Genomic DNA, 27,899 nt, shown 5'->3' with positions numbered 1-27,899 from the left:
CGCTCCTGCAAATGGGCTGCCCCAAGCACCTGCTTGCTTTGCTGGTGCCTAGAGCCACCCCTGCAGGTGTGACAGTGCTGGGCAGACAAGAAAATGTCAACAAACCTGGAGAGACCATCCCTCGCGTTAATATTTACCCAACATGTGTTGCAATTGTGCTGGCCAAAGTCCCTTTCTTCTGTGAACAGTGAGGGGCAGAGATGGCTCCGCTGGCTCGGAATGTCTTGGTGACTGGATCCAATCGGGGTATTGGGCTGGAGCTGGTCAGGCAGCTAGTGGAGAGTCCAGACCCCCCAGAACACATCTTTGCAACCTACCGAGACCTGGATGGACCAAGAGGAAAGGTATGAGAGCCAGATGAGAAATAGGAGCCCAGCCCTGGGGCTGGGCTGGGGAGGCAGAGAGCCGGTCTCCACAGCAGCTATATGGGAAAGGGGTTTGTCTAACCCAATGGACCATCAGCTCTCCGAGCCTCCAGGGCACGTGTTCCCCTCAAGGCACCGAGAGGAACCAGCAGCAGTTACGGAGATGCTTTCTGCGACTGCTGGCAGGGTTGGCTGGGCACTCCTGGCTCCAGCTGGGACTGGCGCTGGGAAGTCTGCATTAGAGACTCTGTTGAGCAGCCGGCTCCTTCCCAGCCCCTCAGCTGCAGCTGTTGGGTCTCCAATTCAGCACTAAGGTTTGCGCCGCGGTTAGGGCTGTTGGAAACAAACGAGGGGGGAAAACAGGCTGGGCTAGTGGCAGCGATTGCTGAGCTGGCCCTTCAGCGCTAGCCCATGTGTAATTCACCGCCCCTCCTTGCTGCCCAAGGGCCCCTATGCGGCAGTGGCCTGGGGAGGGTTTGACTCCAGCTTACATTTCCCTTCTGCCCCTTTTGTTAACCTCAGGGCTGCAGAATCTAGGCTGGGAGCAGGGACTCTGCCCTGCAATCGGAGACTTCTGCTGTGTCTGGTCCCCAGCACTGACAGAGGGTCTCCTCTTGTTCCCCCTCTGCATCTAGGGAGGTCCAGCTGCATTGCCCATAAACCTCTCTCAAGCCAACTTACTCATAGGCCATGGAGCCGAGCCTGGGAGAGACACTCGGGGTTTAACCTTGTCAGTTCCCGTGCGCTTTGGAAGCTGGCAGGAAAGACGCCATCTGCGAGTGCAAAACTGCCACCGGCACAGTTGATTCTAGGGCTTAATTATACCAAAAATTGGTGACTTCAATGGAGCTGCACCAGTTCCACTGCCTGAAGAGCTGGCCCAGTATAAGGAACATGTAAGAGTCCAGGCAGATGCTGTGCAGAGGTAGCTGTACGTCCAGCTACCTTGCTGTGTGGGTGTCTGTGCACTCTGGGGCGAGGCTAGGGCATCGCTTGCAGAGGCCAGAATTTTGGATGTGCCATTATCCGTGCTCTACTCGGACTTATTGTTCTAATTCCAGCTTCTTTTCTTGCCCTGTTTCCAGGCCCTGCAGGAACTGGCTGCCAAGTACCCCCCTGTGAGGCCGATTCAGCTAGGTATGGAATGATCACCCTGCACTGCACGCTCTGTGTGCCCAGCCTCAGTTAGTAAAGGGATCGCTCCTCTTGCTTCATACACCCAAAAAGCATAATTCCTCTGTCCCCAGGTCTCAGCCCTTGAACTGTATCAGGTACTAAAGTCAGGTGATTCAAGCAGAGTTAAGGCTCATCCTCCTCAATTATCTACTTTAAATAATAACCCAAATAAAACTTGTTACATTGGAAAACAATTGGCATTTTGTCCTGGGGGTACAAAAGTGCCCAAAAGGGTCAACATCTTTTAAAAAATGGTTCGAACATAACAAAAGTTAGAAGGAAAAAATTTAATTGTAAGAATTATGCAAATTTCAAAGAGTACCAGCGGTGAGGAAAAAACCTAATTCCTGGTTGTACAGTGTTAGCTGCAATAACTGCTTAAAAAGTACACACACACACACACACACAGAGGCCAGAAAACTGTAACTATATTAAGGTAAATTCTCAGTAAAGGGGTTTAAAGAGCTCGGCCTTAAAAATTAAAGAATAGTATCAAAATGCAATAAAAAAAAGCAACTGGTATTGTTGCAACTACTGTAAGTGAAAAACAAGGTTGCCCAAAACAATTTAGTTAGGAGAAAGAAAATTCCTTTTAAAAAAAAAAAGTCCAAAAATCTTTAAATGCTCAAGTGGTATAATTTTTTTTTTAAAGTTAATTCAAAAATCACGATCTTGAAAAAAAAATTGCTTAAAAACAGCAAGAATCTGGGGTTTTCCCCAACCTCTCTTAAAATGCCCCCTCCTAAAACACAAAATCTTTAAATAAAGGCAACCAGTTAAAAAAATGCATGAAAACTCCTGTGCTACGAACGCAAGCCTACAATGGTTAGCCCCAAAATTTGGCATTTAAGTCAAATAATTAAGTTGAATCCAGCAAATGCTAATGTTAATTCTTACCTAACTGTAACAAAAAAACAATCAGCTACAACTTTCAAGCCAAAAGGGATTAATTCTCACAAACTTAAATAAAATACAGCTGTTAAAGCCCGTATTAAAAAAAAAAGTATAAAAAACAAACATCCATTAGCAAAACTTTACAAGATTGGGGTTTGCTTTAAGAAAGAAAAAGTATGGGAACTTTAAACATGTCCGGCAAACACTCCCTGTACTAAACAGGTGAACCATAAAAACCAAGGCACACTTACTATGCAGGCCAAAAAACAAACCCTGAGGCATATTTTAAGGTGCTTTTTATGCAGGGCTCCAGTCCTCAAATACTAAGTCTTGTTTAACCAAGTAAACCCTAAAACAAACTAAAAAGCTATTTATAAAAAAAAAATACAACTAAACTAACCAAACAAGGCAATAAAATAAACAAAGCTAATCTCCATGTCTCCACCGTAAGTAACCTCCAATAACTAAAAAAATAAGTAAACATAGCACTACTCAAATAGGTTAAACTACACAAAAATATGGGTTATGAAAGTAAAGACACCTGCTGTCAGGGACCAAGATGTGGGCAGTCCTGCCTAGTGGTTGGAGCAGGAGTCAGTAGCCAGGAATCTGAGCCCAGGGTCAGAGCCGGAGTGAAGGTATGTCTACGCTGCAAAGAAAACCACATGGCACCGAGTCTAAGAGACCAGGTCATATGACTCAGGCCTGCAGGACTTAGGAAATGGGGCTAAAAAGAGCAGTGTAGCCCTAGGCGCCGACTCCGGGGCTCAAGCACACACTGAAAAAACTAGGAGGTGCTCAGCCCCCACGAGCCACAGTCAGAGGTGGCGCGTGACTCCTGCATTTGGGAAGGCTGAGCGGGAGAGCCAGAAGCTCACTAGAAGGGGGGGGGGCACTGGTGCCCAGACCATGGTCCCGCCCCCCGCTCCACCCTTGCCCCTGCTTGGCCTCCGATGTCCCTCCCGTGCTCCATCCTCACTCCGCCCTGAAGCCCCACCTCCGCTCCGCCTCTTCCCCCAAGGCCCCACTTCCGCTCCACCTCTTCATGGACCTCTGTGCCCCCTCCCCTGAGGCCCCACTGCCTGCTCCTCTCTGCCCCCTCCCACAAGGCCCCCACCCCGCTCTGCCTCTTCCCCCCAAGGCCTCCCTGCCCGCTAAGATAACAATGATAGACAGATGTTCAATAACTAGAATAGGAAAGAAGTGTATAATTATGCTGAAAATAGCCTCCCCCCAAAACTGGCAGAGACCCCCTGTCAAGGCTGTATCCCTACTTTGAACTTTAGGGTACAAATGTAGGGGCCTGCATGAAAACTTCTAAGCTTATCTACCAGCTTAGCTCTGGTCCGCTGCCACCATCTTAAGAATTCCCTCCCTGGGAAGCCTTGAGAAACCTTTCACCAATTCCCTGGTGAATACAGATCCAAACTCCTTGGATTTTAAACAAGGAGAAATTGACCCTTCCCCCCTCCTTCCTTTCACCAACTCCTGGTGAATACAGATCCAAACCCCCTTTGGATCTTAAAACAAGGAGAAATCAATCAGGTTTTTAAAAAGAAGGCTTTTAATTAAAGCAAAAGGTAAAAATCATCTCTGCAAAATCAGTATGGAAAATAACTTTACAGGGGAATCAAACTTAAAGAGCTCAGAGGAATCCCCTCTGTCTTAGGTTCAAAGTATAGCAAACAAGATAAGCACTTTAGTAAAAGGTACATTTACAAGTTGAGAAAACAAAGTAAATCTAAAACGCCTTGCCTGGCTTTTACTTACAATTTTGAAATAAGAGAGACTTGTTTAGAAAGATGGGGAGAACCTGGATTGATGTCTGGTCCCTCTCAGTCCCAAGAGCGAACAACCCCTTAAACAAAGGACACACACAAAAGCCTTTCCCCCCCCAAGATTTGAAAGTATCTTGTCCCCTTATTGGTCCTTGGAGTCAGGTGTCAGCCAGGTTACCCGAGCTTCTTAACCCTTTACAGGTAAAAGGATTTGGAGTCTCTGGCTAGGAGGGATTCCATAGCACTGTACACAGGAGAGCTGTCACCCTTCCCTTTATAGTTATGACACGCCCCCCAAATCGCAGATAGTGTTGGACGTCCGGTTCCACACTGGCTGTGATTTCTTCCTGGAGCTTTAGGAGAAAACAGAGTTAATAAAACACATGTACCTTTAGACATACTACTGATTATATAAAAACTAACAATATGTTTTATTTCAAGAACAATTGTTAACCAGTTAACTCTGGGAAACTTTCCCGGGAGAGTGCATCAGCCACTTTGTTAGAAGCTCCCGAAATGTGTTGTATTTCAAAATCAAAATCTTGGAGAGCTAAACTCCACCGAAGAAGTTTTTTGTTATTTCCCTTGGCGGTATGAAGCCACTGTAGCGCAGCATGGTCTGTTTGTAGTTGGAAACGCCGTCCCCAAACATATGGGCGTAACTTTTCCAGCGCGTACACAATGGCGTAGCATTCCTTTTCGCTGATTGACCAGTGGCTTTCCCTCTCAGACAGTTTCTTGCTGAGAAACACGACAGGATGGAATTCTTGATCCGGTCCTTCCTGCATTAAAACTGCTCCCACGCCTCGCTCGGAAGCATCTGTGGTTACTAGGAACGGTTTGTCAAAGTCTGGGGCCCTTAGCACAGGGTCAGACATGAGTGTTGCCTTAAGCTGGTTAAAGGCCTTTTGACACTTATCAGTCCACTGAACTGCATTTGGCTGTTTCTTTCTGGTTAGGTCTGTCAGCGGGGCGGTGATTTGGCTGTAGTGTGGTACAAATCGCCTATAATATCCGGCCAAGCCTAAGAAGGATTGGACCTGTTTCTTTGACTTTGGAACCGGCCACTTTTGGATAGCATCCACTTTGGCCTGTAGGGGATTTATAGTTCCTTGACCCACCTGGTGTCCCAGGTACGCCACTCTGTTTTGGCCTATTTGACACTTTTTAGCCTTAACAGTTAGTCCTGCCTGCCGGATGCGCTCGAAGACTTTTTTCAGGTGCTCCAGGTGTTCTGTCCATGAATCAGAAAAAATGGCCACATCATCGAGATAGGCAACGGCAGATTCTCCCAATCCCGCTAAGAGACCATCTACAAGTCTTTGGAAGGTGGCGGGTGCATTTCGCAACCCGAAAGGGAGTACATTGAATTCATACACCCCTGCCTGGGTGACGAAGGCGGACCTTTCCTTAGCGGGTTCATCTAGTGGTACTTGCCAGTACCCCTTGGTTAAGTCTAAAGTAGAGATGAATTGGGCATGTCCCAATTTCTCCAATAGCTCATCTGTGCGTGGCATTGGATAGTTGTCAGGACGAGTTACAGCATTTAGCTTACGGTAGTCAACGCAAAAGCGTATTTCCCCATCTGGTTTGGGAACTAGAACCACTGGAGATGCCCATGCACTGGTAGAGGGGCGGATTATACCCATCTGTAGCATGTCCTGGATCTCCCTTTGTATAGCCGCTTGGGCATGAGGTGACTCCCGGTAGGGTGGGGTTCTAATTGGGTGAGCATTACCTGTGTCAATGGAGTGGTATGCCCGTTCGGTCCGTCCTGGAGTGGCTGAGAAAATCGGTGCAAAGCTTGTGCACAGCTCCTTTATCTGCTGTCGCTGCAGACGTCCCAGGGTCGTGGAGAGGTTCACCTCTTCCACGCCACCATTCCTTTTTCCTTCATAGTAGACACCTGCAGGCCACTCTGCGTCATCAGTTTCCTGGGCTGTAAACTGGCAAACGTTTAATTCTCTAGAATAAAAGGGCTTAAGAGAATTAACATGGTATACCTTAGGCTTTATGTTGGAGGTGGGGGAGGCTATGAGATAGTTAACAGCTCCTAGGCGCTCCTGGACCGTGAATGGTCCTTCCCACGACGCTTCCATTTTATGGGCCTGGAGCGCCTTTAAGACCATGACTTGGTCTCCTACTTTGAAGGACCGTTCTCTGGAATGTTTATCATACCAGGCCTTTTGCTCTTCCTGAGCATCCTTTAGGTTTTCTTTAGCAAGGGCTAAAGAGTGTCGGAGGGTGTTTTGTAGGTTGCTTACAAAGTCTAGAATGTTAGTTCCTGGAGAAGGCGTAAACCCCTCCCATTGCTGCTTCACCAACTGTAATGGCCCCTTAACCTCGCGGCCATACACAAGTTCAAATGGTGAAAACCCTAAACTGGGATGTGGTACAGCCCTGTAGGCAAAAAGCAACTGCTGCAACACTAGGTCCCAATCATTGGAGTGTTCATTTACGAATTTACGTATCATGGCCCCCAAAGTTCCATTAAACCTCTCCACCAGACCATTGGTTTGATGGTGATGAGGGGTGGCAACCAAGTGATTCACCCCATGAGCTTCCCACAGGTTTTTCATGTTCCCTGCCAGGAAATTAGTTCCCGAATCTGTAAGGATGTCGGAGGGCCAACCTACCCTGGCAAAAATGTCTGCTAATGCCTGGCACACACTTTTAGCCTTGGTGTTGCTTAAGGGTACAGCTTCCGGCCATCGGGTAGCAAAATCCATGAAAGTCAGTATGTACTGCTTTCCTCTGGGTGTCTTCTTTGGGAAAGGACCCAGAATATCCACAGCTACTCGCTGAAATGGGACCTCAATTATGGGTAGTGGCTGGAGAGGGGCTTTAACCTGGTCTTGGGGCTTTCCCACTCGTTGGCACACCTCACAAGACCGGACATAATTAGCAACGTCCTTGCCCATTCCCTCCCAGTGGAAGGACTTCCCCAACCGGTCTTTGGTTCTGTTCACCCCAGAATGGCCACTGGGATGATCATGGGCTAAGCTCAAGAGTTTTACCTGATACTTAGTGGGAACTACCAGCTGTCTTTGAGGATGCCAGTCTTCCTGGTGCCCACCAGAAAGAGTCTCCTTGTATAAAAGTCCTTTTTCTACAACAAACCGGGATCGGTTAGAAGAGCTGAGAGGCGGTGGGGTGCTCCGTGCCACCGCCCAAGCTTTTTGAAGGCTGTCATCTGCTTCCTGCTCGGCCTGGAAATGTTCCCTTGATGCTGGAGACATCAGTTCCTCCTTGGACTGTGGACTGGGGCTTGGTCCCTCTGGAAGTGATGCAGGTGCTGGGGCTTTTTCCATTGACTGTGAACCGCTGTCCGCTGGTGCACTATGTGGTATTTCAGGCTCTGGCTGAGCCTCTTGGGTAGGGTTATCTGCTGCTTCTGCCAGTTTAGGCTCGCTGGTGCCCTCTGGCATTGGAGTTGTAGACGGGGTTGCAAGCGCTGGACTCAGTGCTGGCAATGGTTCTGGTGCTGGTTGCGTTGCCAGTTCCGGTTCTGGGACTGGCTTTGGCTGGGTCTCTGGGATTGGATCCACTACGGCTGTTGCAGTTGTTGGCAGGGGATCCGGTTCCACCACCTGTTTTGGGGTCTCCGGTAACACAGACGGGGCCCTGGTGGACGGCTCAGGAACAGGGATGGGGGTGAAAGCTTGCTTAGCCTGGCTGCGGGTGACTATTCCCACCCTCTTGGCTAGCTTCACATGGTTGGCCAAGTCTTCCCCCAGCAGCATGGGAATGGGATAATTGTCATAGACTGCAAAAGTCCACATTCCTGACCAGCCCTTGTACTGGACATGCAACTGGGCTGTAGGCAAGGTTACAGACTGTGACACGAAGGGTTGAATTGTCACTGTAGCCTCAGGGTTGATGAGTTTGGGGTCCACTAGGGATTGGTGGATAGTTGACACTTGTGCCCCAGTGTCCCTCCAAGCGATAACCTTCTTTCCGCCCACTCTCAAGGTTTCCCTTCGCTCCGAGGGTATGAGAGAGGCATCTGGGTCTGGGCTTCTTTGGTGTGATTGGGGTGTAATGAACTGTAATCGGTTGGGGTTCTTGGGGCAGTGAGCCTTTATATGCCCCAGTTCATTACATTTAAAACATCGCCCTGCTAAGGTATCACCGGGGCGATGTTGGTTGCTGGAGACTGGTGTGGTGGGGTGAGAAGGCGTCTGGGGTTTCCCTTGGGATGTGGGTGGGGTCTTGGGTTGTCCCCGGTGATAAGGTTTTGTTTCGGCTTGCCCCTTCTGATATTCGCTCCAACTGCTACTAGCTTTTTTCTTTTCTGTCACCTCCACCCATTTGGCTCCAATCTCCCCCGCCTCGGTTACAGTTTTGGGCTTCCCATCTAGGATGTACCTTTCTATTTCCTCAGCAACACCCTCTAAAAACTGCTCCATTTTTACTAGGGAAAGCAGATCTTCCAGAGATTTAACATTTGCTCCTGATACCCAGGCATCACAATTTTTGTCAATGTGGTAGGTATGCCGGGTAAATGACACATCTGGTTTCCACCTTAGGGCTCTGAACCGCCGACGGGCATGCTCGGGTGTTAGCCCCATTCTGAGTCTGGCCTTGTTTTTAAAAAGTTCATAACTGTTCATGTGTTCCTTAGGCATTTCAGCCGCCACTTCTGCTAAGGGTCCACTGAGCTGCGGCCTCAGCTCTACCATGTACTGGGTTGGAGGGATGTCGTATCCAAGGCAGGCCCTTTCAAAATTTTCTAAGAAGACCTCAGTATCATCGCCTGCCTTGTAGGTGGGGAATTTCCTGGGATGGGAAGTGGTACCTGGAGAGGAGTTGTTAGGATGGTCTGATGCACCCTGCCTAGTCCTTGCTGCTTCCAGTTCCATCTCTTTTTCTTTCAGCTCCATCTCTCTTTTATGGGCCTCCTGTTTGGCTTTTTCTTCTCTTTCATGGGCCTCCTGTTTGGCTTTCTCTTCTCTTTCATGGGCCTCCTCTTTGGCTTTTTCCAGCTCCATTTCTCTCTTGTGGGCCTCCTCTTTGGCTTCTTTCTCGAGTTTTTTAATTTGAAGTAGTCTCTGATGTTTTTTCTCATTTTCTTCTGCTTCTAGTCTGGCCAGTTCTAGTTTGTTAGCTGCTTCACTGGTAGTCATTTTCCTGCTTTCCTGTGCTGGGCCACACCCCTCTGCAGTTGACTGAAACTGGGATGTACTCAGCTCTGGCTGCTGCTGAGTTAACAGAGACTTTCTAACTAGCTACTCACGAGGATGTAAAAAGAAAAAAAGAAAAGAAAAAACAATTCAGCTTGTAAATTCCTTTTACCAGTCGTTTGCTCATTAATTGAACCCTTCTCTTAACAAAGGACCTTGTTAAAAAAACTTAACACCTCTGCCTTCAGGCAAGGAGAGATAAGATATGCATCTACCTTCAGCTCTGCTCTCCAAGCAGCTAGAAGGGAAAAAAAATCTCTTACTGGCTTTTGGGTTTAAAACGATCCCACCGCTGTGCCACCATGTCAAGGCTGTATCCCTACTTTGAACTTTAGGGTACAAATGTAGGGGCCTGCATGAAAACTTCTAAGCTTATCTACCAGCTTAGCTCTGGTCCGCTGCCACCATCTTAAGAATTCCCTCCCTGGGAAGCCTTGAGAAACCTTTCACCAATTCCCTGGTGAATACAGATCCAAACTCCTTGGATTTTAAACAAGGAGAAATTGACCCTTCCCCCCTCCTTCCTTTCACCAACTCCTGGTGAATACAGATCCAAACCCCCTTTGGATCTTAAAACAAGGAGAAATCAATCAGGTTTTTAAAAAGAAGGCTTTTAATTAAAGCAAAAGGTAAAAATCATCTCTGCAAAATCAGTATGGAAAATAACTTTACAGGGGAATCAAACTTAAAGAGCTCAGAGGAATCCCCTCTGTCTTAGGTTCAAAGTATAGCAAACAAGATAAGCACTTTAGTAAAAGGTACATTTACAAGTTGAGAAAACAAAGTAAATCTAAGACGCCTTGCCTGGCTTTTACTTACAATTTTGAAATAAGAGAGACTTGTTTAGAAAGATGGGGAGAACCTGGATTGATGTCTGGTCCCTCTCAGTCCCAAGAGCGAACAACCCCTTAAACAAAGGACACACACAAAAGCCTTTCCCCCCCCAAGATTTGAAAGTATCTTGTCCCCTTATTGGTCCTTGGGGTCAGGTGTCAGCCAGGTTACCCGAGCTTCTTAACCCTTTACAGGTAAAAGGATTTGGAGTCTCTGGCTAGGAGGGATTCCATAGCACTGTACACAGGAGAGCTGTCACCCTTCCCTTTATAGTTATGACACCCCCCAACCACACACACTTCTTCAAAAGCAGCCACCGGCAAAAACAAAAGTCAGACCTGTGAGTGCTGCTGTTCCCGCTGGGGGCCAGCCCCCCAGGCTCCAACACCCTTCCCCCTCGCTGGGGGGCCAGCCCCCCAGGCTCCAACACCCTTCCCCCTCGCTGGGGGGCCAGCCCCCCAGGCTCCAACCCGCTCAGGAACATCTACACTGCTATTTTTAGCCCTGCAGCCTGAGCCCCACAAGCCCGAGTCTGAGGCTTGGTGCTGCAGGTTTTTCTTTACAGCGTAGACAGGCGCCGGAGCCCAGGAATAGGAGCCAAGGGTCAGGAGCAGTTTACCGGGAGCAAGGCAGCGCTGGGAACAAGCAGGCACAGGAACTACTGTAGCCCTGAGTAGCCAGCACCCTGCTCCTGCTGCTGGGCTTAAGAGCGGGTCTGTTGGTCCTCTCAGCCCATCGGGCAGTTTGGCCAATCACAGAGCTCAGCTGGGACCCAGCTGTGCTCGTTACCTGCCCGCTTAACCCCCAGGCTGGCTAAGTAGGCTATCCGGGCCCAGACTCCTGATCCCTTTCCTCTTCATCCTCCTCCTCCTCCTCCACTGCAGAGCCCAGAACGACACAGGTCTCCAGACAAGCTAACCCTGGCTGATCCTTGCCGCACAGATATAAATAAATAGTGGTGCACAAAAACCCTAAACAGTTGTTTAATTTAACAGTCCCAGGTAACAACGCTTTTAAGGAACACTAAAAAATATTCAATGAGTTCCTCTAGCTAAGTCCAGTGGCAAAGTCTTTACTTCCTCATAACTTCTCCAAGAAAGAAAATACATTTTACTGAAACCGCGTTTCCAATTCAATTCACTTGTCATTTGGCTTTGGGCGGTCCAGGTGTAAAGGATTTGCATTCCTTTATGTTTTTAGAAACACTAAAATCAGCACCCTTCTAGGAGCAAGCTTCCTGACCCACCTTAAAGCCAGTGTTAATTTTAAAAGGAAATTTTCTCATTAGAGTGAGTTTTAATCCATTTGTGCAGCCGGTCAGAAGGGTTTCAAAAATATCCACCAAGGAAAGCAACCAAAAATCCTTCCCTCCCCATGAAAAGGGGTGGGGGGGGCATCCAAACATTTAGGAAAATACCTAGTCCTGTCCATAGTGGTGAACCCTTCTCCTCTCCCTCCCATTCTCCACCCTTTTCCCCTCCCTCTCCTGTCCCACCCCCTCACCCATCCCGCTCCCAGGGGTCTGGAGCCGGCCTCCTGCCTGAGCCCAAATGTCTACACCACAGTTTTACAGTCCTCTAGCCCGAGCCCGAGTCAGCTGACACTGGCCAGCCGCGGGGCTTGAATTGCAGTATAGACATACCCACAAAGGGCAAAGAGTCAAGCATCTTCTGTCAGTTAGCTAATGTCATTGGGGATGCTGTGCTGGCAGGACTCCTTCGGCTGGCTCACACTGGGGGCTCTGCTATACCGGCAAAGTCTCTGGAGCCTAAACAAGCCCCAAACTAAACTGTGGCTTGTAACTGAATGGAAAGGCTTATTCCTCTTTATATGCACCTACGCTGTGTTACCAGTAACGGCAAGAAGGCCGGGGTGCAGGAACAAGTTGTATAGTGTAGGTGCTGAGAGCCACTGAACCAAACTGTAAACCCTGGATATAATGGAAACCACTTCAAGCCAGGGGGTCTGGCAGCACCCCCAGGACCCCTAGCTCCAGCACCTATGAAGAAAGCTGTCATTCCAGAACCAAACCCTGGCCTTACAGTAATAAAAATGCCCCAAACATCAAAGTCCCTCACTAAAATTCTAATTGCTTAATCCTTCATTCTCTTGGCTCTGGTCTTGCCCCTGGGATGAGACCTCTTGCCTCTGTCGGAGTAAGACTCTTCTCTGGAGTCAGGGAGTGGGGGGGGGCTGGTCACTGTGACCCTTGCAGGGACAGGAAGTGATCCTTGCAAAGTCAGGCTTCCTGCCAGTGTCTGGGAGACCCTGCCCCCTGCCCCAAGTACCGGCTCCGCACTCCCATTGGCCGGAAACCACAGATAATGGTAGCTGGGGGAGGCGAGCAAGAGCTGCATGCAGAGCCTCCTGGCCCCCTGTCTAGGATCTGGACCTGCTGGCTGCTTTCAGGGCACAGCGCAGAGCCAGGACAGGCAGGCAGCTTGCATTAGCCCCGCTGCGTCGCTGACCGGGAGCCGCCGGTGGTAAGCCTGCACCCCAACCCCGAGCCCCAACCCCCTGCCCCAGCCCTGATCCCCTCCAAACCCAGAGTCCCTCCTGCACTCCAAACCCCTCAGCTCCGGGCCCACCGCAGAGCCTGCACCCACAGCCAGAGCCCTCACCCCTTCCCAAATCCCAACCCATTGCCTCAGCCCGGTGAAAATGAGTGAGTGAGGGTGGGGAGAGTGAGCAACAGAGGGACGGGGGATAGAGTGAACGGGGTGGGGCCTCGGAGGAGGGCAGGGCAGGAGGCAGGGCCTCGGAGGAGGGTGGGACGGGGGGGGAAGGGTGTTCAGATTTGTGGGAGTAGAAAGTTGGCCACCCTACTTAATGGACAGTGGTAGGGTCCCTGTGACTCTCTGGGCCCCTTTATTCCATTGAAATGAACCCAGCAGCCCTTTCAGAGGGGCCAGGCGAGAGCCACACCAGTGATCTCGTTCATCGCGTCACAGAATCACACCTGTCAGAGATGGGAAAAGCACCAGCTCAGCCCGTCTACTCCCTCTGCTGCTAGAAATCCAGCCCAAAGCAGAATGCTTCACCAAGCCGACAGCACAAGCCAAAGGACAGCAGGGCTACCAGACGGGACTAAAATCCCCTGCACTGCACAGAGATTAACCCTAAACTAACGCACCCCAGATGGGAGCAGGGGAAGCTCCCTAAATGTGGGGGGGCCACCAGCGCCCGAACTATGGCCCTGCTGCCCCCATGCTGCCCCTTCTCACCGAGCCCCCATCCTTGCACCACTGCTTCCCCTAAAGCCCCACCCCACCCCGCCACTTATCCCCAAGCCCCCACCCTCACACTGCCCATTCCCCCAAGGTCCAGCCCCCACACCGCCCCTTGTCCTGAGGCCCCGCCCCTTCACCATGAGCTCCCGCCCTTGCACCACCCCTTTCCCCGAGTCCCCATGCTCGCATCACTCATTCCCCGAGGCTCTGCCCCCACCGCATCCCTTCTCCCCAAGGCCCCACCCCTTCCCCCTGAACTCCCACCCTTGCACCACCTCTTCCCCCAAGGCCCCACTCCTGGATCGCCTCTTCCCCCCAAGATCCCGCCCCACGCTTGCTCCTCTCTGCTCCCTTCTCCCGCCCCATCGCTCACCCTTACGGCCAGTAAAAAGTGGGAGGGCGTAGCCCCCGGACTCCCCCGTTCCAGTGTAACCCACACATCTTCTGGGTGTGGTGCTCTGTCCCATGTAGTGGCACCGAGACCACTTAGAGTTAAATGAGTCTGCTCTATATCCTTATCTAATAGCCAGGTGGCTTTTAACTCATTCACTAAGCTCCAGAGGTCCCAGGTTTAGTTCCACCCGCCAATGACCGGGGTCTGTCGGTGTTAGACCAGCGCCCCAACCCAAGTTACTCTGAAAGGCCTGGATTCCTCCATTAAGCAGCACATATTATAGTGTAACCCTTCTGCCCGTCAGAGTTGGCAGCAACAAGGGCCGGGTTCAGTATCTAGGGGTTCCATTTCAATAACACAATGCAAAACCGGCTCGAGCCCCCATCCAGTGACCTGGGACATACCACCCCCCGGGTGCCTCTAAGAGGCAATACTTCCCCTCTCGCAAGCACGGAGTCCCTCTTTTAATAAAGGAAGGAAACAATGTGGCATTCTGTTGGGGAAACACCACAAACAGGTTTCATAACAAAAACCATGAGCAAAAGACCCACCCCCAAGTAAGTTTGGCAGTGTCCTTTTCCCCTCAGGGTCCTAAGTCCAGCAACCCAACAGTCACCCCACCACAGTTTCTGACCTTGGTTAGTACAGCCCCTAGAGTTCAGAAGTTCCTCTGCAGAGTTTACCTCCCAGCCTGGGTGGAAGCGGGGGGAGGTATGGGGGCACCTTACATGCTCCACTGCTTGGGTTGACAGCCGATTGCCCCACCTCTCCATGGGGTCCTGCTGCAGTCTTCACCACCAGCTACATCTCTCCACCAGCCACCCTGCTATCTGCTCCGCTCACCACACCTCTCCCCTAGCCACTCCACTCACCACACCTCTCCACTCGCCAACTTCTCTTCACGCCCCCCTCCACTTAACACAGCCCTCAGTGATTTTAGCTGGTAGTAGGGGAGCCTCAGTGCTAGTGCACCACTAGCCCAAAGTAGACCTAACACTTAGATCTAGGTATCAATGATTTCAGCTCTGCAGCACATAACAAGACTCCTCATGGAGTCACAATTAGCTCTGATGTTGCACAGTGGAGAGAGATGAGGTAAAAGTGGTGTTTATAGCCCAGCAAACACAAATATCTATCCCAAACCTCTCTCCATTCATGGGGGTTTGGAACCCATGTCCCTTGCCTAGCAAGTGCTACTTAGTTGAGGGCGAGTCCCTCCGTCATAAAATGCCAAGTACAGTTCTACTGTCCTTGATTCACATAACCAGGATAACAACCCTCCATTACTCCTGCCCCAACAACAAAGAGACTGGGGATCCCGCAGCAGCCAAAGTGACCATTTGAGCAAGCAGTCCATCATGCTAGGCAGGGTGGGTGTGCTCATGCAAACGAGATCAGCCCCTGAAGTCCTTTTCTACAGCTCATCACCACATGTCAGGGGAGAGCTCATTCTGACTCTGCTTACATCAGCACTCAGATTAGACACAACACCAAGCAAATTCTGGGAGTGTGAATTGAAACCCAAGGAAACACCTGAGTGGACAGCCTGATTTCGGTTTCACTTCAACCAAACTGCAATAAACTGCTCTGAAACCAAAGTCAGAGCATCCACACACGGCTTTGCATGAGTTTAAGGATTACTTGAGTTACACTTAAAAGGAGGTAGTCATAGCTACGTCGGTCAGGGGGATGAAAGACCACATCCCTGACAGATGTCGCTTCGCCCACCTAACCCCCAGGGTAGATGCAGCTGAGGCGACAGAAGAATGCTTCCATTGATGTGCTAACATCATTCGGGGAGGTGATGCTCCTACACTGCTGGAAAAAACCCATCTATCAGTGCAGGCTTCGTCTACACTACGGGATTATGCCGGCATAACTGCAGCAATATAGCTCTGCTGGTGTAGACTGCATAGTGTAGACCAGTGGTCCCCAACCTTTTCCGTGGGGCGGGCGCCGAACAAGCAGCAGCTGAAATGCTGGTGTGAACAGCAGCATCAAGAGTCATTCGGCGGTAGCACTCCTTGACGTTGCCGCTTCTCAGTGGCATTTTGGTGGCTGCTTGTCCAGCGGCCAGTAAGCGGGCGCACATGGATGCCCCGGCGGGCGCCATGGCGCCCGCAGGCACCGCATTGGGGACCCCTGGTGTAGACCTAGCTTAATCCATTTAAATTCCCACCTTAAGTTAAAGTGGTGCAGCTTTCTTGTGTAGAGGAGACCTCGGACCCATTACCCTCTTCCTCACTCAATACTCCTGGAAGAAAATAACTTGTACTGTCTGTCACGCTGTGTGGAGCGGCTCATGCCCACGTGCCTATCTCAGGGCAGGCCATGAGACGCAGGGCAGGGACCCCGATCTGGTGGGTGGCTCTACAATTAGATTTCACCATGGAGTCTTACCAAGGAGTCACAGACAGCCCCCTTAGACTCCCCAGTCTACCTCGCCACCCCACACACTGGGCTAGTGACAAATGGTCATTTACACCGAACATCACACCACATTCAGGCTGCTCCCAGACCAGTCACTTGGTACCCTCGGTCTCACACCAAAGACAATGCTGGTAGCCAATTCTATAGTAAACGCAGGAGAGGCGTAGTAGCTAAGAAAAGGAAAGGAGAGTTATGGGAGGTTAAAGCAGGAAAAATGTATGGACAGGTGAGTAATTCCAAATGGCGGCAGAGATGTAATAAACTGCCAGTTTCCCAAAAGTCTTTTTAGGGACCCCAGATTGTCTGTGGGAATCTCTGCTTTGCATCTGGGACCCTTCCCTGTGAGAGGCCAGACAGTCCAGGGATAAAGGATCTTTCCCTGAATCCACACATATAGTTTCTGCTCCAAGAAAACAAGCTGACAGGGTGTCAAGGTTGAATCCCCACTCTGGCACTTTGAGTGCAGAAGGTGGGGGCCCGCAAGGATTTTAAAAATTAATACTGGCCACTCCAGGCTTGTATTAAACTCCCAAGGTTACAGCTGTTTTCTGACCTTGGCTTGGTAAACGCTGCCACCACCCAAATGCAAAAAAACACTTTGCACTCAGGAGCGAGCACTGGGGAATTCTTCCCTGTGGGGTACCCTCAGGCCCTTTCACCTCCCTCCCCTTTCCAGGGAAGAGCTGAAAAAGAAAACAAAGGAAATTAGCTGTAGCTACCAGCTAATCAAACAACATGCACAAACCTTGTAGGACACCAGAAATTCAATCCTGTTCTTAAAAAAGGTACATTTTATTAAAAACAAACAGAAAGGAAATACATCTGGAACTTAGGCTTTTGCTAGATTTTAAAAGAGCAATTCCAAAAATTAAGCACCCAAAATAGCTTTCTTAGGGGTCCAGCTTAAAGGTTACAAGCAAACAAAAGCATCTGGGGTTAGCACAGAGGAGTCCATTAGCCATAAGAAATAAACAGAAATAAGCCTAATCACATCTTTCTAAACATTCCTGATCTACTTACACATTTGGGAGTTCCAGATAAGTAGTTCTAGGTATGATCTCATGATTTAGGATCATACCTGGCTGAAAGCTGCTTACAGCATTGCTGCTCTGTGTCTCTGCTCTTCAGAGAACAACCACAACACAAAGCAAAAGCTTCTTTCCCAATTTTAAAAAGTTCTAGCCTTCACTTTGGATCTTTTGGTCAGGTGCCCCTTTCCTTTACCTGGGGGACTTAACCCTTTACAGGTAAAGCAAGCAGAGAACAGTCACCAAGAGGGACTTCATAGCTAACTGGCTGGTTGGGTGTTCATAAAAGGGAGCTACCCTCCCCACCCCCCCGCTTCATTAATCACACAGAGTCACTCCCCACGTGGGCTTTCCTTTGAGGAAGGATTGAGGAGCACATTTAAAGGCTTTGGTCTCCAACCATCCCACACAATGACAGCTTGCTTTGAAATGAGCACTTTTCTTCATTTGCCTCCCACAAGGCCTCTTCCTTCTTTGATGGGTTATTTAGTTACAGGGGTATGTACGATGCCAATGTTTGCTATTGCATTATGACAGGTACAGATACATGAAAAGAATGCATGCAACAGCCCCTAGTTCATGAAGTTTAGACACAAAATACAATCCTAGACATGTAACTATCACTTTGATCTATACTAACACACAAGTGACTTGTCCTGGCTTCCAGCCATGCATTGCTAAGCAAGGCCTGGGGCTTTAAGGTCAGCTGGCACCTAGCACCTGGTCTTCCAGCATCACACCAACACCAATTCTGTTTGTTTATTTTTTAAAGGGTTAGTAACTAAGGGTCAGTCGACACCAGAGAATTAGATTGACCCAGACACGTCGCTCAGGGCTGTGAAAAATCCACACCTCTGAACGACCGAGTTAAGCAACCCACCGCCCGTGTAGACAGTGCTATATCAATGGAAGAATTCTTCTGGCGACGTAGCTACTGCCTCGGTGGGAGGTGGATTAGCTCCGCCTGCGGGAAAGCCCCGCCCATTGCTGGAGTGAGTGTCTGTGCAGAGACACCACCGTGGCGCCGTGTTTTACGTGCAGACAGAGCCTGAGGCTGGAATTTTCCAAGGAGCCAGTTGTGGGGCAATGAGTGAGGCCGTTGTTTTGTACCTTGGTCACGCAATTCCCCACATACACACCAACAACAGTCCCCACATTAGTTCCATCTCACACCCTGCTGCTGCTGAGCCAGTCTCTGTTCATCTCAGTCTAATTCCCCTGACGGAGAGACCCCGCACACATCTCCGACCCAGCTCCCTGGCTCCCCCCATCCAGGGAGTGGGAGTCCCGCTAGCTCAGCCTGTGTCACTTTGCTCTTGCTGTCTTCACATTAGCTCTGGCTGCTGCCTGGGCCTCACTCTTGGCCCCAGTGCCCACGGAATGGCTGATCTGTCTCCTCTGCTCCCCCTTGATTTCCCGGCAGATGCAGTGAGCTTGGCCAGCGTGAGAGCAGCAGTGAAGGAGGTGGAGTCCCAGCTGAACGGCAAGGGCCTGAACCTGCTTATTAATAATGCAGCAGTCAACTCCCACGCCACGCTGCAGTCAGTGCAGCCGGAGGAGATGATCTCCGTGTTCACTACCAATGTGGTCGGGCCGATCCAAGTGGCCAAGGTACGTACGGCCTCACTGGCTATTATTTACTTGGGGGAGGGGAGAAGGGAGGGACTGAGAGGCGTGGAGAGACCTTCACCCTATCTAGGGACTGGATCAAACGGAGTTCATTCTGTACCTGGAGCCACCCACTGTTTATCACAGTGTATTAAAAACTGTTAAAATGAGAAGCTATCGCTCTAAGTATAAGGGGTTTCCTGGTCCTGCTTATGGGCTAGCAGGAAGCATGGGAGCTGGGTCTTCAACAAGTAGTCTGCAAAGTGCCAGCCTAGGGTGAGGCAGGGAGAGTTGTGCCTCTCTGCCTTAGGGAGCAGCCTGCTTTCTGGATTCTAAGAAATAAAGTCATGTTATGTTGCAACCTTCCAGCAAGAGTATTAATGTTTTTATCGAACTTCTCTCTGTGCTCTCTGAACATGACATTTACAGCAAGTCATGGAAAGAGGAGAATATGGGGAATATGGATCATGGGCTGCTCAGCACCTCCTCCCACCTGCACAAGGCATATAGAGCAGCGGAGACCACGCAGGCAGCCAGACCTACCCATGCTGCAGCCAAGCCATAAGCTGCTCATTCAGAGTCAACACGCTGCAGCCTGAGTCTGCTCCCTGCTGCTCCGCTCAGGTGGATCGTTGGCCTTTGTATAGAGCTGGAGCATGTGTGCTGATGTGCAGACCTGATTCCATGTGTGCATGTGTCAAGGTGCCTGTGTCTGTGAGTGTGCGCTGCAGCTGTGTGTGGTGTGTGTGATATCTCCATGCACACTGAGTGTGTGACTGGTGTGTCCATTGCCATCGACACAGCTGATCACTCTCTGCTCCTGGCTCCCAGGGCTCCTTGGACTCCATACTCGCTTGATTGTCTTCTTACCCCCCTGACGGCTGGGAGCTCCTCCCTTCCCTTCAGGGCACCATCCATGTCTTCTCTTCTCCCTCTGCCCTCTGCCCCCAGGGATCTCAGTCTGGCCTATAGTCTCATCTTTCCCCTCTAACCCAGAGACTCCCACACCTGCCGCACCGCCCCAGCTCACCTCCCAATCCCTGCTCCTGGCCACCCCAACAGACATGGCAACTGCTGGAACTTCGGCCTCTCTGGCCACTTGCTTCCCAGCGTCTGCATCTATCACAGCGCTGCCAAGATCACCTTCCTCTCCTCCTGCGACCTAGCCTCGTCCTCCTGCTTCCCCGTTCTTCTTTCTGGTTCTCCGTAAGGGAGTGTTACGCTGCGAGCTTCCACCACCAACCCCTTGGAGACTGGTGTGAAGGCCCCAGGGGGAGTTAACCAGAAGCTTCTGTCCCCCACGGCCAAAGGGACTTGTGATGGGTCCAGGCATTTGGGTTGAGAGGTGAAGGGCTCTTTCTGACGAGTGTTAGTGTTTTGTGTGGGAGGGAAGGCAGAAAACACAGAGACTGAGGTCAGGCAAGATTGGAGAGGGAGATGGAGAGGCAGGAAGGGAGCCAAGCGGGGCCAGTAAGGGCTCTGTGCGTGACCCTGGGACAAGCTAGAGGCAGTTTGTGGGTCTGGCACTGGCTAAAGAGGTGTGGGGGCTGTAGGCTAAGAAGCTGCTCCTTTAGCTCTTGGGTCCCCCTGCATTCGGAGGAGCAGGACGGCATCAAAGACAACACCAGGCCCTGCGCTTTGACTAGCCGCTCGGCTCAGAAAGGGGCAACAGGACCATGGCCGAGCTAACCCGCCGGTGGGAGGGAGGGCAGTGCCCCATCACAGCTGCCATGTCCACAGCTTGGCGCCACCGCTCAGGCGGGTCCCAACACCATGATGGAGGAGGTTTGTTGGGTTTTTATTTTCATCAGGAGTTTCTGCCCCTGCTGAAGAGGGCAGCTGAGGAAGCCGGAAAGGAGGGGCTGAGCTGCAGCAAGGCAGCAATTATCAACATGTCCACTAATGTGGGCTCCATCGAGCTGTGCTTCAAAGTCCTGGAGATCCCCATGTACCCGTACCGTGCCAGCAAGGTAAGCTGCGTTCCCCACTCAGCCTCGGAAAGTCTTAGGACTCCGGGGAGAGCGTCAGGCCACGCTGCCTTGTGCAGGGCCTGGGTGTGGTGTACAGTGACTCGGGAGCCTGCCAGAGCTCTGCTTTAGTTGGTGTCTGGTTCCAATTGGCTGTTCACCACAACCAGAGCTCCCCCCACGCCCACCAGACTCTGGCTGGGAAGCTCGGCCCTTGGAGGCATAGTCCCCAATAACACCTCTTCCCTTCCGAGCCCAAACTTATGACAGTGACACTAAAACCCAGCATTAATACAACACACAATTACAAATACTTGTAACCAGCCTAATGGCTAGCCTTTCTACCAATGCCCAGTTACTCTCTGCAGTGCCCTGTGCTGTTGGTCCATGGGTGGCCCTGTTAAGGGGAAAGGCCCTGTCTCCAAAACCGTACTATGGACATGCCCTGTGTATCCTGATGAAAAGTGTACAAAACACCTGGATTTGCTGGGGGTGTGCACGGCTCCACAGGTCACTCAGTCAGTTAACCCAGGAGAAACACAGAGAAACTCCACCTAAGTGAATGGAGTCACTCTGGATTTACTGGTCCAAACACCATTCCAGTTTGAACCTGGGCAGCACCGGCCTTCCCTGCAGGAAACTTGACACCAGCCGGCTGCATCTCAGAGAAGGAACCAGCAGGGCCGGCTCTAGGTTTTTTGCTGCCCCAAGCAAAAAAAATGTTGGCTGCCCCCCCCCCCCCCCGCATTTTTTTTTTTGGCTTTTACACGTTTGCACTTTGCAATTTTGTTTTGACTGTTTAAAATTTTAAAAAAAATGAAAACAGAGAATTTGTAGTTAGTGAAATAAAACAATTTCCTACTAGTGTAATTTTAACATTTTATTTTAACAAAAACACAATTACAAACAATTTGAGTTCAACTATACATTGTAATGAAAAACTTTAGTGTCTTCCAGTTTCTCATAAATTAAAAGAATTTATATGAACTGAATTTTTCTGGTTTTTATACTTGCGTAGTCTTTTAATAAGTCAGTGAAATCTAAATTTTTTGCAATAGTACTTTCAATTGAAATTAATGCCAGTCCTGACATACGATTTTGAGACATGGTGGACCTCAAATAAGTTTTTAGTAATTTCAGTTTTGAGAAACTGCGCTCACCAGAAGCCACTGATACTGGTAATGTTAAAAGAATGCGTAATGCTATAGCAGTGTTTGGAGTGAAAAAATCATTTCTTGCTATAAATTCTAATACTTTTAGAGGAGAAATTTTAGGACTTATTAGCTCAGATAAAGCTATTAATTCATCATACAATTCTACTGCATCAATGTCAACAGCGTTATCAGTACTGAGCGCTAAATGTAGGTCTTGGCACTGCTTCATGAGGTCTTCTTTGGAAAACTGATTTTTAATATTTCCAATATCGAATAAAAATTCAAAAGTTTCACAATGACCATGCAACTGACAAAATCTTTCTTCAATGGAAGTTATAGCTACATCCAAAATACAATAGAAACATTCAACTTTCAACCTTTCATTTGGATCGAGAATAGGATCATCATGAGCCTCATAACAAAACTGTCTTGTTTTTTTCCGAGGACGAATGAATTGTTGAGGTGCAAACGTTGGTTCAAAATCAAGATCCTCTGCTATTGTTGTTGCTTCTTTGACAGTTTCTTCAAATCCTTCATCTGAACGGTATTTTTTTAAATATTCCAGCGTTTTATTCAAAATCATCTTTGCCTCGGATATGTCTATGGTTATGTTCTGCATAACTTTGCTGGTCAAATTAATTTGATTTAGAATATTGTGCCAAATAACCGTGCAACATGAAAATTGAAACTGCATCATTTTCTGAGCCAATGTTTCAGCTTCATGTCGAAATGAAGGATCATACGACAAGTCCTGGCTTATTTCAAATAGTGCATCGTAAATCTCTCCTGATGAATATCGGAATGGTCTAATAGCTTCTATCCTGCTTTCCCATCTAGTTTGACTCAGAGGTTTAAGTGTGAGTTTTTGTTCAAGATGCTTCTTCAAGACTGCCCAATGGTGTGTGGAAGCACTAAAAAAGTTGTAAATTGCTTGCACTGTGGTAAAATATGAAACGGCATCTTTAGATGATTTGGCGGCATCACTGACAACCAGATTGAGCGAATGCGCATGGCAAGGAATGAAAAAAGCTCGATTGTTTAAATTCAATATTCTTTGCTGTACACCTGCATGTCGTCCTCACATGTTTGAGCCGTTATATTTGGCCGCGCATATTTTCTAAAGGTATTCCATAGTGTTCCAATCTCTGTAGAATTACATCTGTGAGGGCTTTCCCAGTAGTTTCGTTCACTGGTATAAATTCTAGAAAGTGTTCACAAATTTTCACTTCTGCATTTTCATCAATTTTCAGAAATCGTAAAACTATTGACATTTGCTCAGTTTTGCTCAGATCTTGAGTACAATCAACTATAATTGAGTAATATTTGGCATGTTTCAAATTCGATAAAATTTCATTACGCACTCCATTAGAAATTAATTCTATTATCTCATTTTGTGTATTTTTAACCAAATAATGGGTGTGAATCTCTCCATCTTTCACTCTTGGTACATACTCAGCCATAACATTATCAAATTTTGCCAATAACTCAACCAATTTTAAGAAATTTCCATTGTTATTCTCATATAAAATATCCGAGGATCCACGGAATGCGAGGCACTGTTCGGCTAGGAAATTAATGATTGCCAGGAAACGTTCCAACACTGCTTGCCAACGTAGAATTTCTGAATTTAGTTGACGTTGCTGTACCGCATCGATTGTTGTACCGGTACATAATCTGTTTGACAGCTCAATCCAATTTGTCAATGAGCGTAAATGATTTTTTGATGTTTCATGTTCTTTCAAATGCTGATGCAAATTTTGCCAGTCATTAAAACCTGCAGTTGCCAGAAGAATGTCCGAGTTACAGAACAGTTTGCAGCAAAAACAAAAAACTACATCTTTGGACTGTGAATACACTAACCATGATCTATTAATTTGTTCCCCATTTTTCATTTTTTTCTTCATACTGGATGGCATAAATCGACGATTCGACTCATTAAATGGATATTCAAATGTAGGATCTAGTTTTGAAGGACCTTTTTTCACAATAATAATTCGCATTGTATCAGTAATTATTGTCGGCCATGTACTTGGATCCGATCCTATGTCAGTCTCTCCACCTTCCAATAATTGTTCTTCAGTTTTAGATTTGGATAACAGTTCTTCATTTCTGGACTCTTCAGCTGAAGTAGTAAATCTTTGGATGGATTGTGATTGTTCATCTTTATCAGTTAGTGAAGATAATCTTTGGTCAGATTGTTGTTCATCTTTGGTTCAATCGGTCTTCATCAGTTGATGAATAATCACCGTCAATGCATTGTTTAGAGCTTTCTCCTTAATTGTCGACTTTTTTAAAATACTTTTTTGAAGTACGAGATAGTTTTTCTAATTCTTTTTGCCGTTTCCCTCTTTGTTGCCGGTAAGCAGCACCAGAAAGTCGTTTTTGTTTTTGTCCCGGCATTTTAGCCCTATAAACACTGGCACCGACGTGAAACGGAAATTAGCGCAAATGGCGCCGATAGTGCAGCACAGTACACACACGTAATCGTGATTTGAGTGACCGTGTCACAACGTGACATGATATTTTTCACATCACACTCCTATTGCACTACTGTACTTGCTGTAGGTAAGGCGCTAGTCATTGGGGCGAGAGAGCTCCCCACGAGCTCGGATACACACTGGACCCAGCCCTGCTGGCGTTTTCCCAGCGCTGAGGCCGCCCAGCTGGAGCCCGAGGGGCATGCAATGGAGAGAGCTCTGTGGCTGGAGGAGCCAAGGAAGAAGTGCTGGGCTTGCTGGGCAGATGCTGCCCCTCTCTGCCAGGTCGCTCGCCCCCTGCAGGAGGGGAGACAGAAGGAGACTCCAGGCACTGGAGTGCTGTGAGGGGCTGTGCCTCCCCAGCATTTCTCCAGGGACCCTCCCGCCTGGCCCGACTCTTACCTTGCTGCGGATCTGGCCTGAGGTGGAGTCATCTCCGGTCACCGCTGCTCCCAGGGCCAGGGGTTGGGGCTGCTGCTGGATCCCAGCCCTGCTCATCCTTGGGCTTCACCTTGGCTGTGGCACGAGCTGGGCTCAGCCCGGGCTGCCACTCCGCTCCCCACTCCCCTCCCCTGGCAGGAGGCGGCGCAGAGAGGAGGAGGAGGAGGAGGCAGAGGCAGGGACAACCTGAGGAGGAGCGGACCGCCCGGGCGTCATGTTCCCCCATCCTCTGCAGCCAGAGCGGGGCCGTGCTACCGGCTCCTGCCTGGGGGGTGGGCGCTGACCGCGGGAGAGCAGCGCAAAGAAGCCGAGGAGCGGCCCGTCCTCTGAAGCTGGGGCAGGGCCGCGCTACCGGCTCCCGCCGCTCTCCTGCTGTCAGCACCCACCCCCCAGGCGGGAGCCGTTAGCGCGGCCCTGCCCTGGCTGCAGAGGACGGGCCACTCCTCGGCTTGTTCGCACCGCTCCCCCACGGGCAGCGGCCACCCCCCCCCCCCAGGCGGGAGCCGTTAGCGCGGCCCTGCCCTGGCTGCAGAGGACGGGCCACTCCTCGGCTTGTTCGCGCCGCTCTCCTGCGGGCAGCGGCCACTCCCCCCCAGGCGGGAGCCGGTAGCGTGGCCCTGCCCCAGCTGCAGAGGACGGGCCTCTTCTCAGCTTGCAGAGACGGGGACAAGCCGAGGAGGAGCTGTCCGTCCTCTGCAGCCGGAGCAGGGCCACGCTACCGGCTCCTGCCTGAGGGGGGGAGTGGCCGCTGCCCGCGGGAGAATGGCAGGGACACGCTCCCCACTTAGCTGGCTCCGTGCCCCGCCGCACCCAGCAGCACAACAGGATCCAGCCCAGGACGCTGCTTGAGGTGAGGCCCCAGCATTTTGCTGCACCATACATTTTGCCGCCCTAGGCACCTGCTTGTTTAGCTGGTGCCTAGAGCCGCCCCTGGGCACCAGGCCAAACTTCCACTTAAGGTTTGATTCTGTTCCCACACTCTGAACTCCTATCTGACTGAAGCAGATCCGTGGAGTGGGGAGGTGTCCGATAGGAGATCCCCACCTCTGTGGTCAGTGTGATTGGCAAAGATGTGGTTTATTTTCCAGGCCGCTCTGAACATGGTGACGAGGTGCCTGGCAGCAGAGCTCAAAGACGCTGGAATCTTGTGCACTGCCATCCATCCTGGCTGGGTGAAAACAGACATGGGGACAAAGAAGGTAGTGCCCAGCGAGGTGCCAGGCTGGCATGCTGACAGCGCCTCTTGGGAGGTGTATTCCTCATGGCTCGCTTCAAAACAAGCAGCCCCCACTCCAGCAGTCCCCTGGTCTCCCCGCAGTGAAGTGCCCTGGGAGGTTGCTTCCGTTCTCAATGCAGCACCGTGCCCTGTAAGGCCGATGGCAAGCGTGAGACCCAGTCGGAGCGACTGCTTTGAATCCAGCCTCCTTTAGTGGCAGGAGAGTCGAGTTTCGGGAGCAGCTCAGCTGACGCTGGGGCGGGAGCACTGAGCCAAAGAGTCACCTACCCCACAGTCCAGGCAGCACACGGATACAGCATTCCCCAGGCAGGGCCGGCCCATGACCCAATGGCGCTCAGGCAAGGAGCGTCCTCGGCTTACCCCCCTATTTGTAAAACATTTGAATACCTAGTTTTGTGTTGCATTGGGAGCTCATTTCACGACTTAGATGCATGATTTGCAAGCATGAGTTATCCCGGTCAGATAAGACTATACATTTGCTAAGAAGAAAAGCAGCACCCCGAGCCTGGTGCCCCCCCAAGTCCAGCACCCCAGGCGGTCGCCTGCGTCGCCTGCCCCTAAATCCAGTCCTGCCTCCAGGCGAGCCCAGGAATCTCGCCTCAGCCTTCATCCCACAGGCCATTCCAGGAGCACACTGGGCTCCCGCTCCCGTTTTCCCCCCGGAGTCCTTTCCAATGGCAGGTCCTACGCCCCGTACTCACAGGGCACAGTGCTCTGCTCCGGGAGCCGCCCAGTGAAATCCAGGGGCTGCGTGGGCAGTGAGCCCCTACCCGTGTGAGGAGGGGGCGGCTCAGCTCTGGAATATCGACTCAAACTCCTCCCTGGTGCCTCTCCATGTCCAATGCCCTTACCCCAGACACGAGTCCGGCCCTGTCTGTCTGACACGGTGCTGGGCCCCGCTGGGCCTGGGCCCTCCTGACTCCTGGGCCTGCTCTAGAATGATGGGGCAGCACAGGGGTGTGGCAGCAACCTAAACACCTTGTTGGGGAGGAGCAGCAGGAGCATCTGCGACTCTGGGTTGGGGAGGGAGTCTGTTATGGCAGGGCAAGCTGAGACGCACGGCTTGGGGCATGCACGAGAGGGATACACTGGGCCAGATCCTCTCCTGTGACGGGGCAGCTGTAGGCCAATATTCCCAGCCCCAGGGGGGGCTCCTTGGGATAAAGCCACCATGGCTGCTCCTACCCCCTCCACCCTACTACTGGCCCAGGGCACATGGCTGAGGGAAGGGGAGTGTGGCTGTAACAGCCCCCGGTGCAGAGCAACCCCAGGACAGGGGAGGCCCCCCAGAGTTGCACTGAGAGTTGGGCCCCACGTGTCTCTCCAGGCCCCACCAACCTCATGTCTCAGGTATTGACCTTTGTCGCCCACAGGCCCCTCTGACCGTGGAGTGCAGCGTGCAGGGCATCCTGAGCGTGCTGGCCGGCCTTTCGCAGGCAACCACTGGGGTGTTCCTGGACTGGGAAGGGAAGAGCCTGCCCTGGTGAGGGGGCTCCTGGCCAGCAAGCTCCAGCAGACCCGGTGCCCTGAACAGCGTCCCTGCCGTGTGCCACTCCCGAGCTAGTGGTCTGTCTTCCCTAGCCATGGGTAACCTCCAGCATCCCCTGCTCTGCTCTGGTCATGCTCAGCCTCTTGGCAAAGCTCTCTCTACTCCCGCCCCATGACGCGCCACGCGTCCTTATGAAATTTCTCCTTCTTCCCTG

At 50.6% G+C, this 27,899-nt stretch overlaps 1 protein-coding gene across 1 annotated transcript; it reads left to right on the top strand.

Moving 5' to 3' along the window:
- Positions 1–200: 200 nt before the first annotated feature.
- Positions 201–27,683, top strand: LOC135888873 (C-signal-like). The gene is made up of 6 exons (XM_065416669.1): positions 201–344; positions 1,451–1,502; positions 18,736–18,923; positions 20,732–20,890; positions 26,048–26,158; positions 27,570–27,683. Exons 1-6 carry the CDS (start codon positions 201–203, stop codon positions 27,681–27,683), a joined length of 768 nt encoding a protein of 255 aa, XP_065272741.1.
- The last annotated feature ends 216 nt before the right edge of the window (positions 27,684–27,899 follow it).

The sequence above is a fragment of the Emys orbicularis genome, chromosome 14 (assembly GCF_028017835.1).
Source record: "Emys orbicularis isolate rEmyOrb1 chromosome 14, rEmyOrb1.hap1, whole genome shotgun sequence".
NCBI classification, from domain to species: Eukaryota; Metazoa; Chordata; order Testudines; family Emydidae; genus Emys; species Emys orbicularis.
Note: the sequence above shows the minus strand (reverse complement) of the source record. Positions and strands in the feature narration are given on the sequence as shown.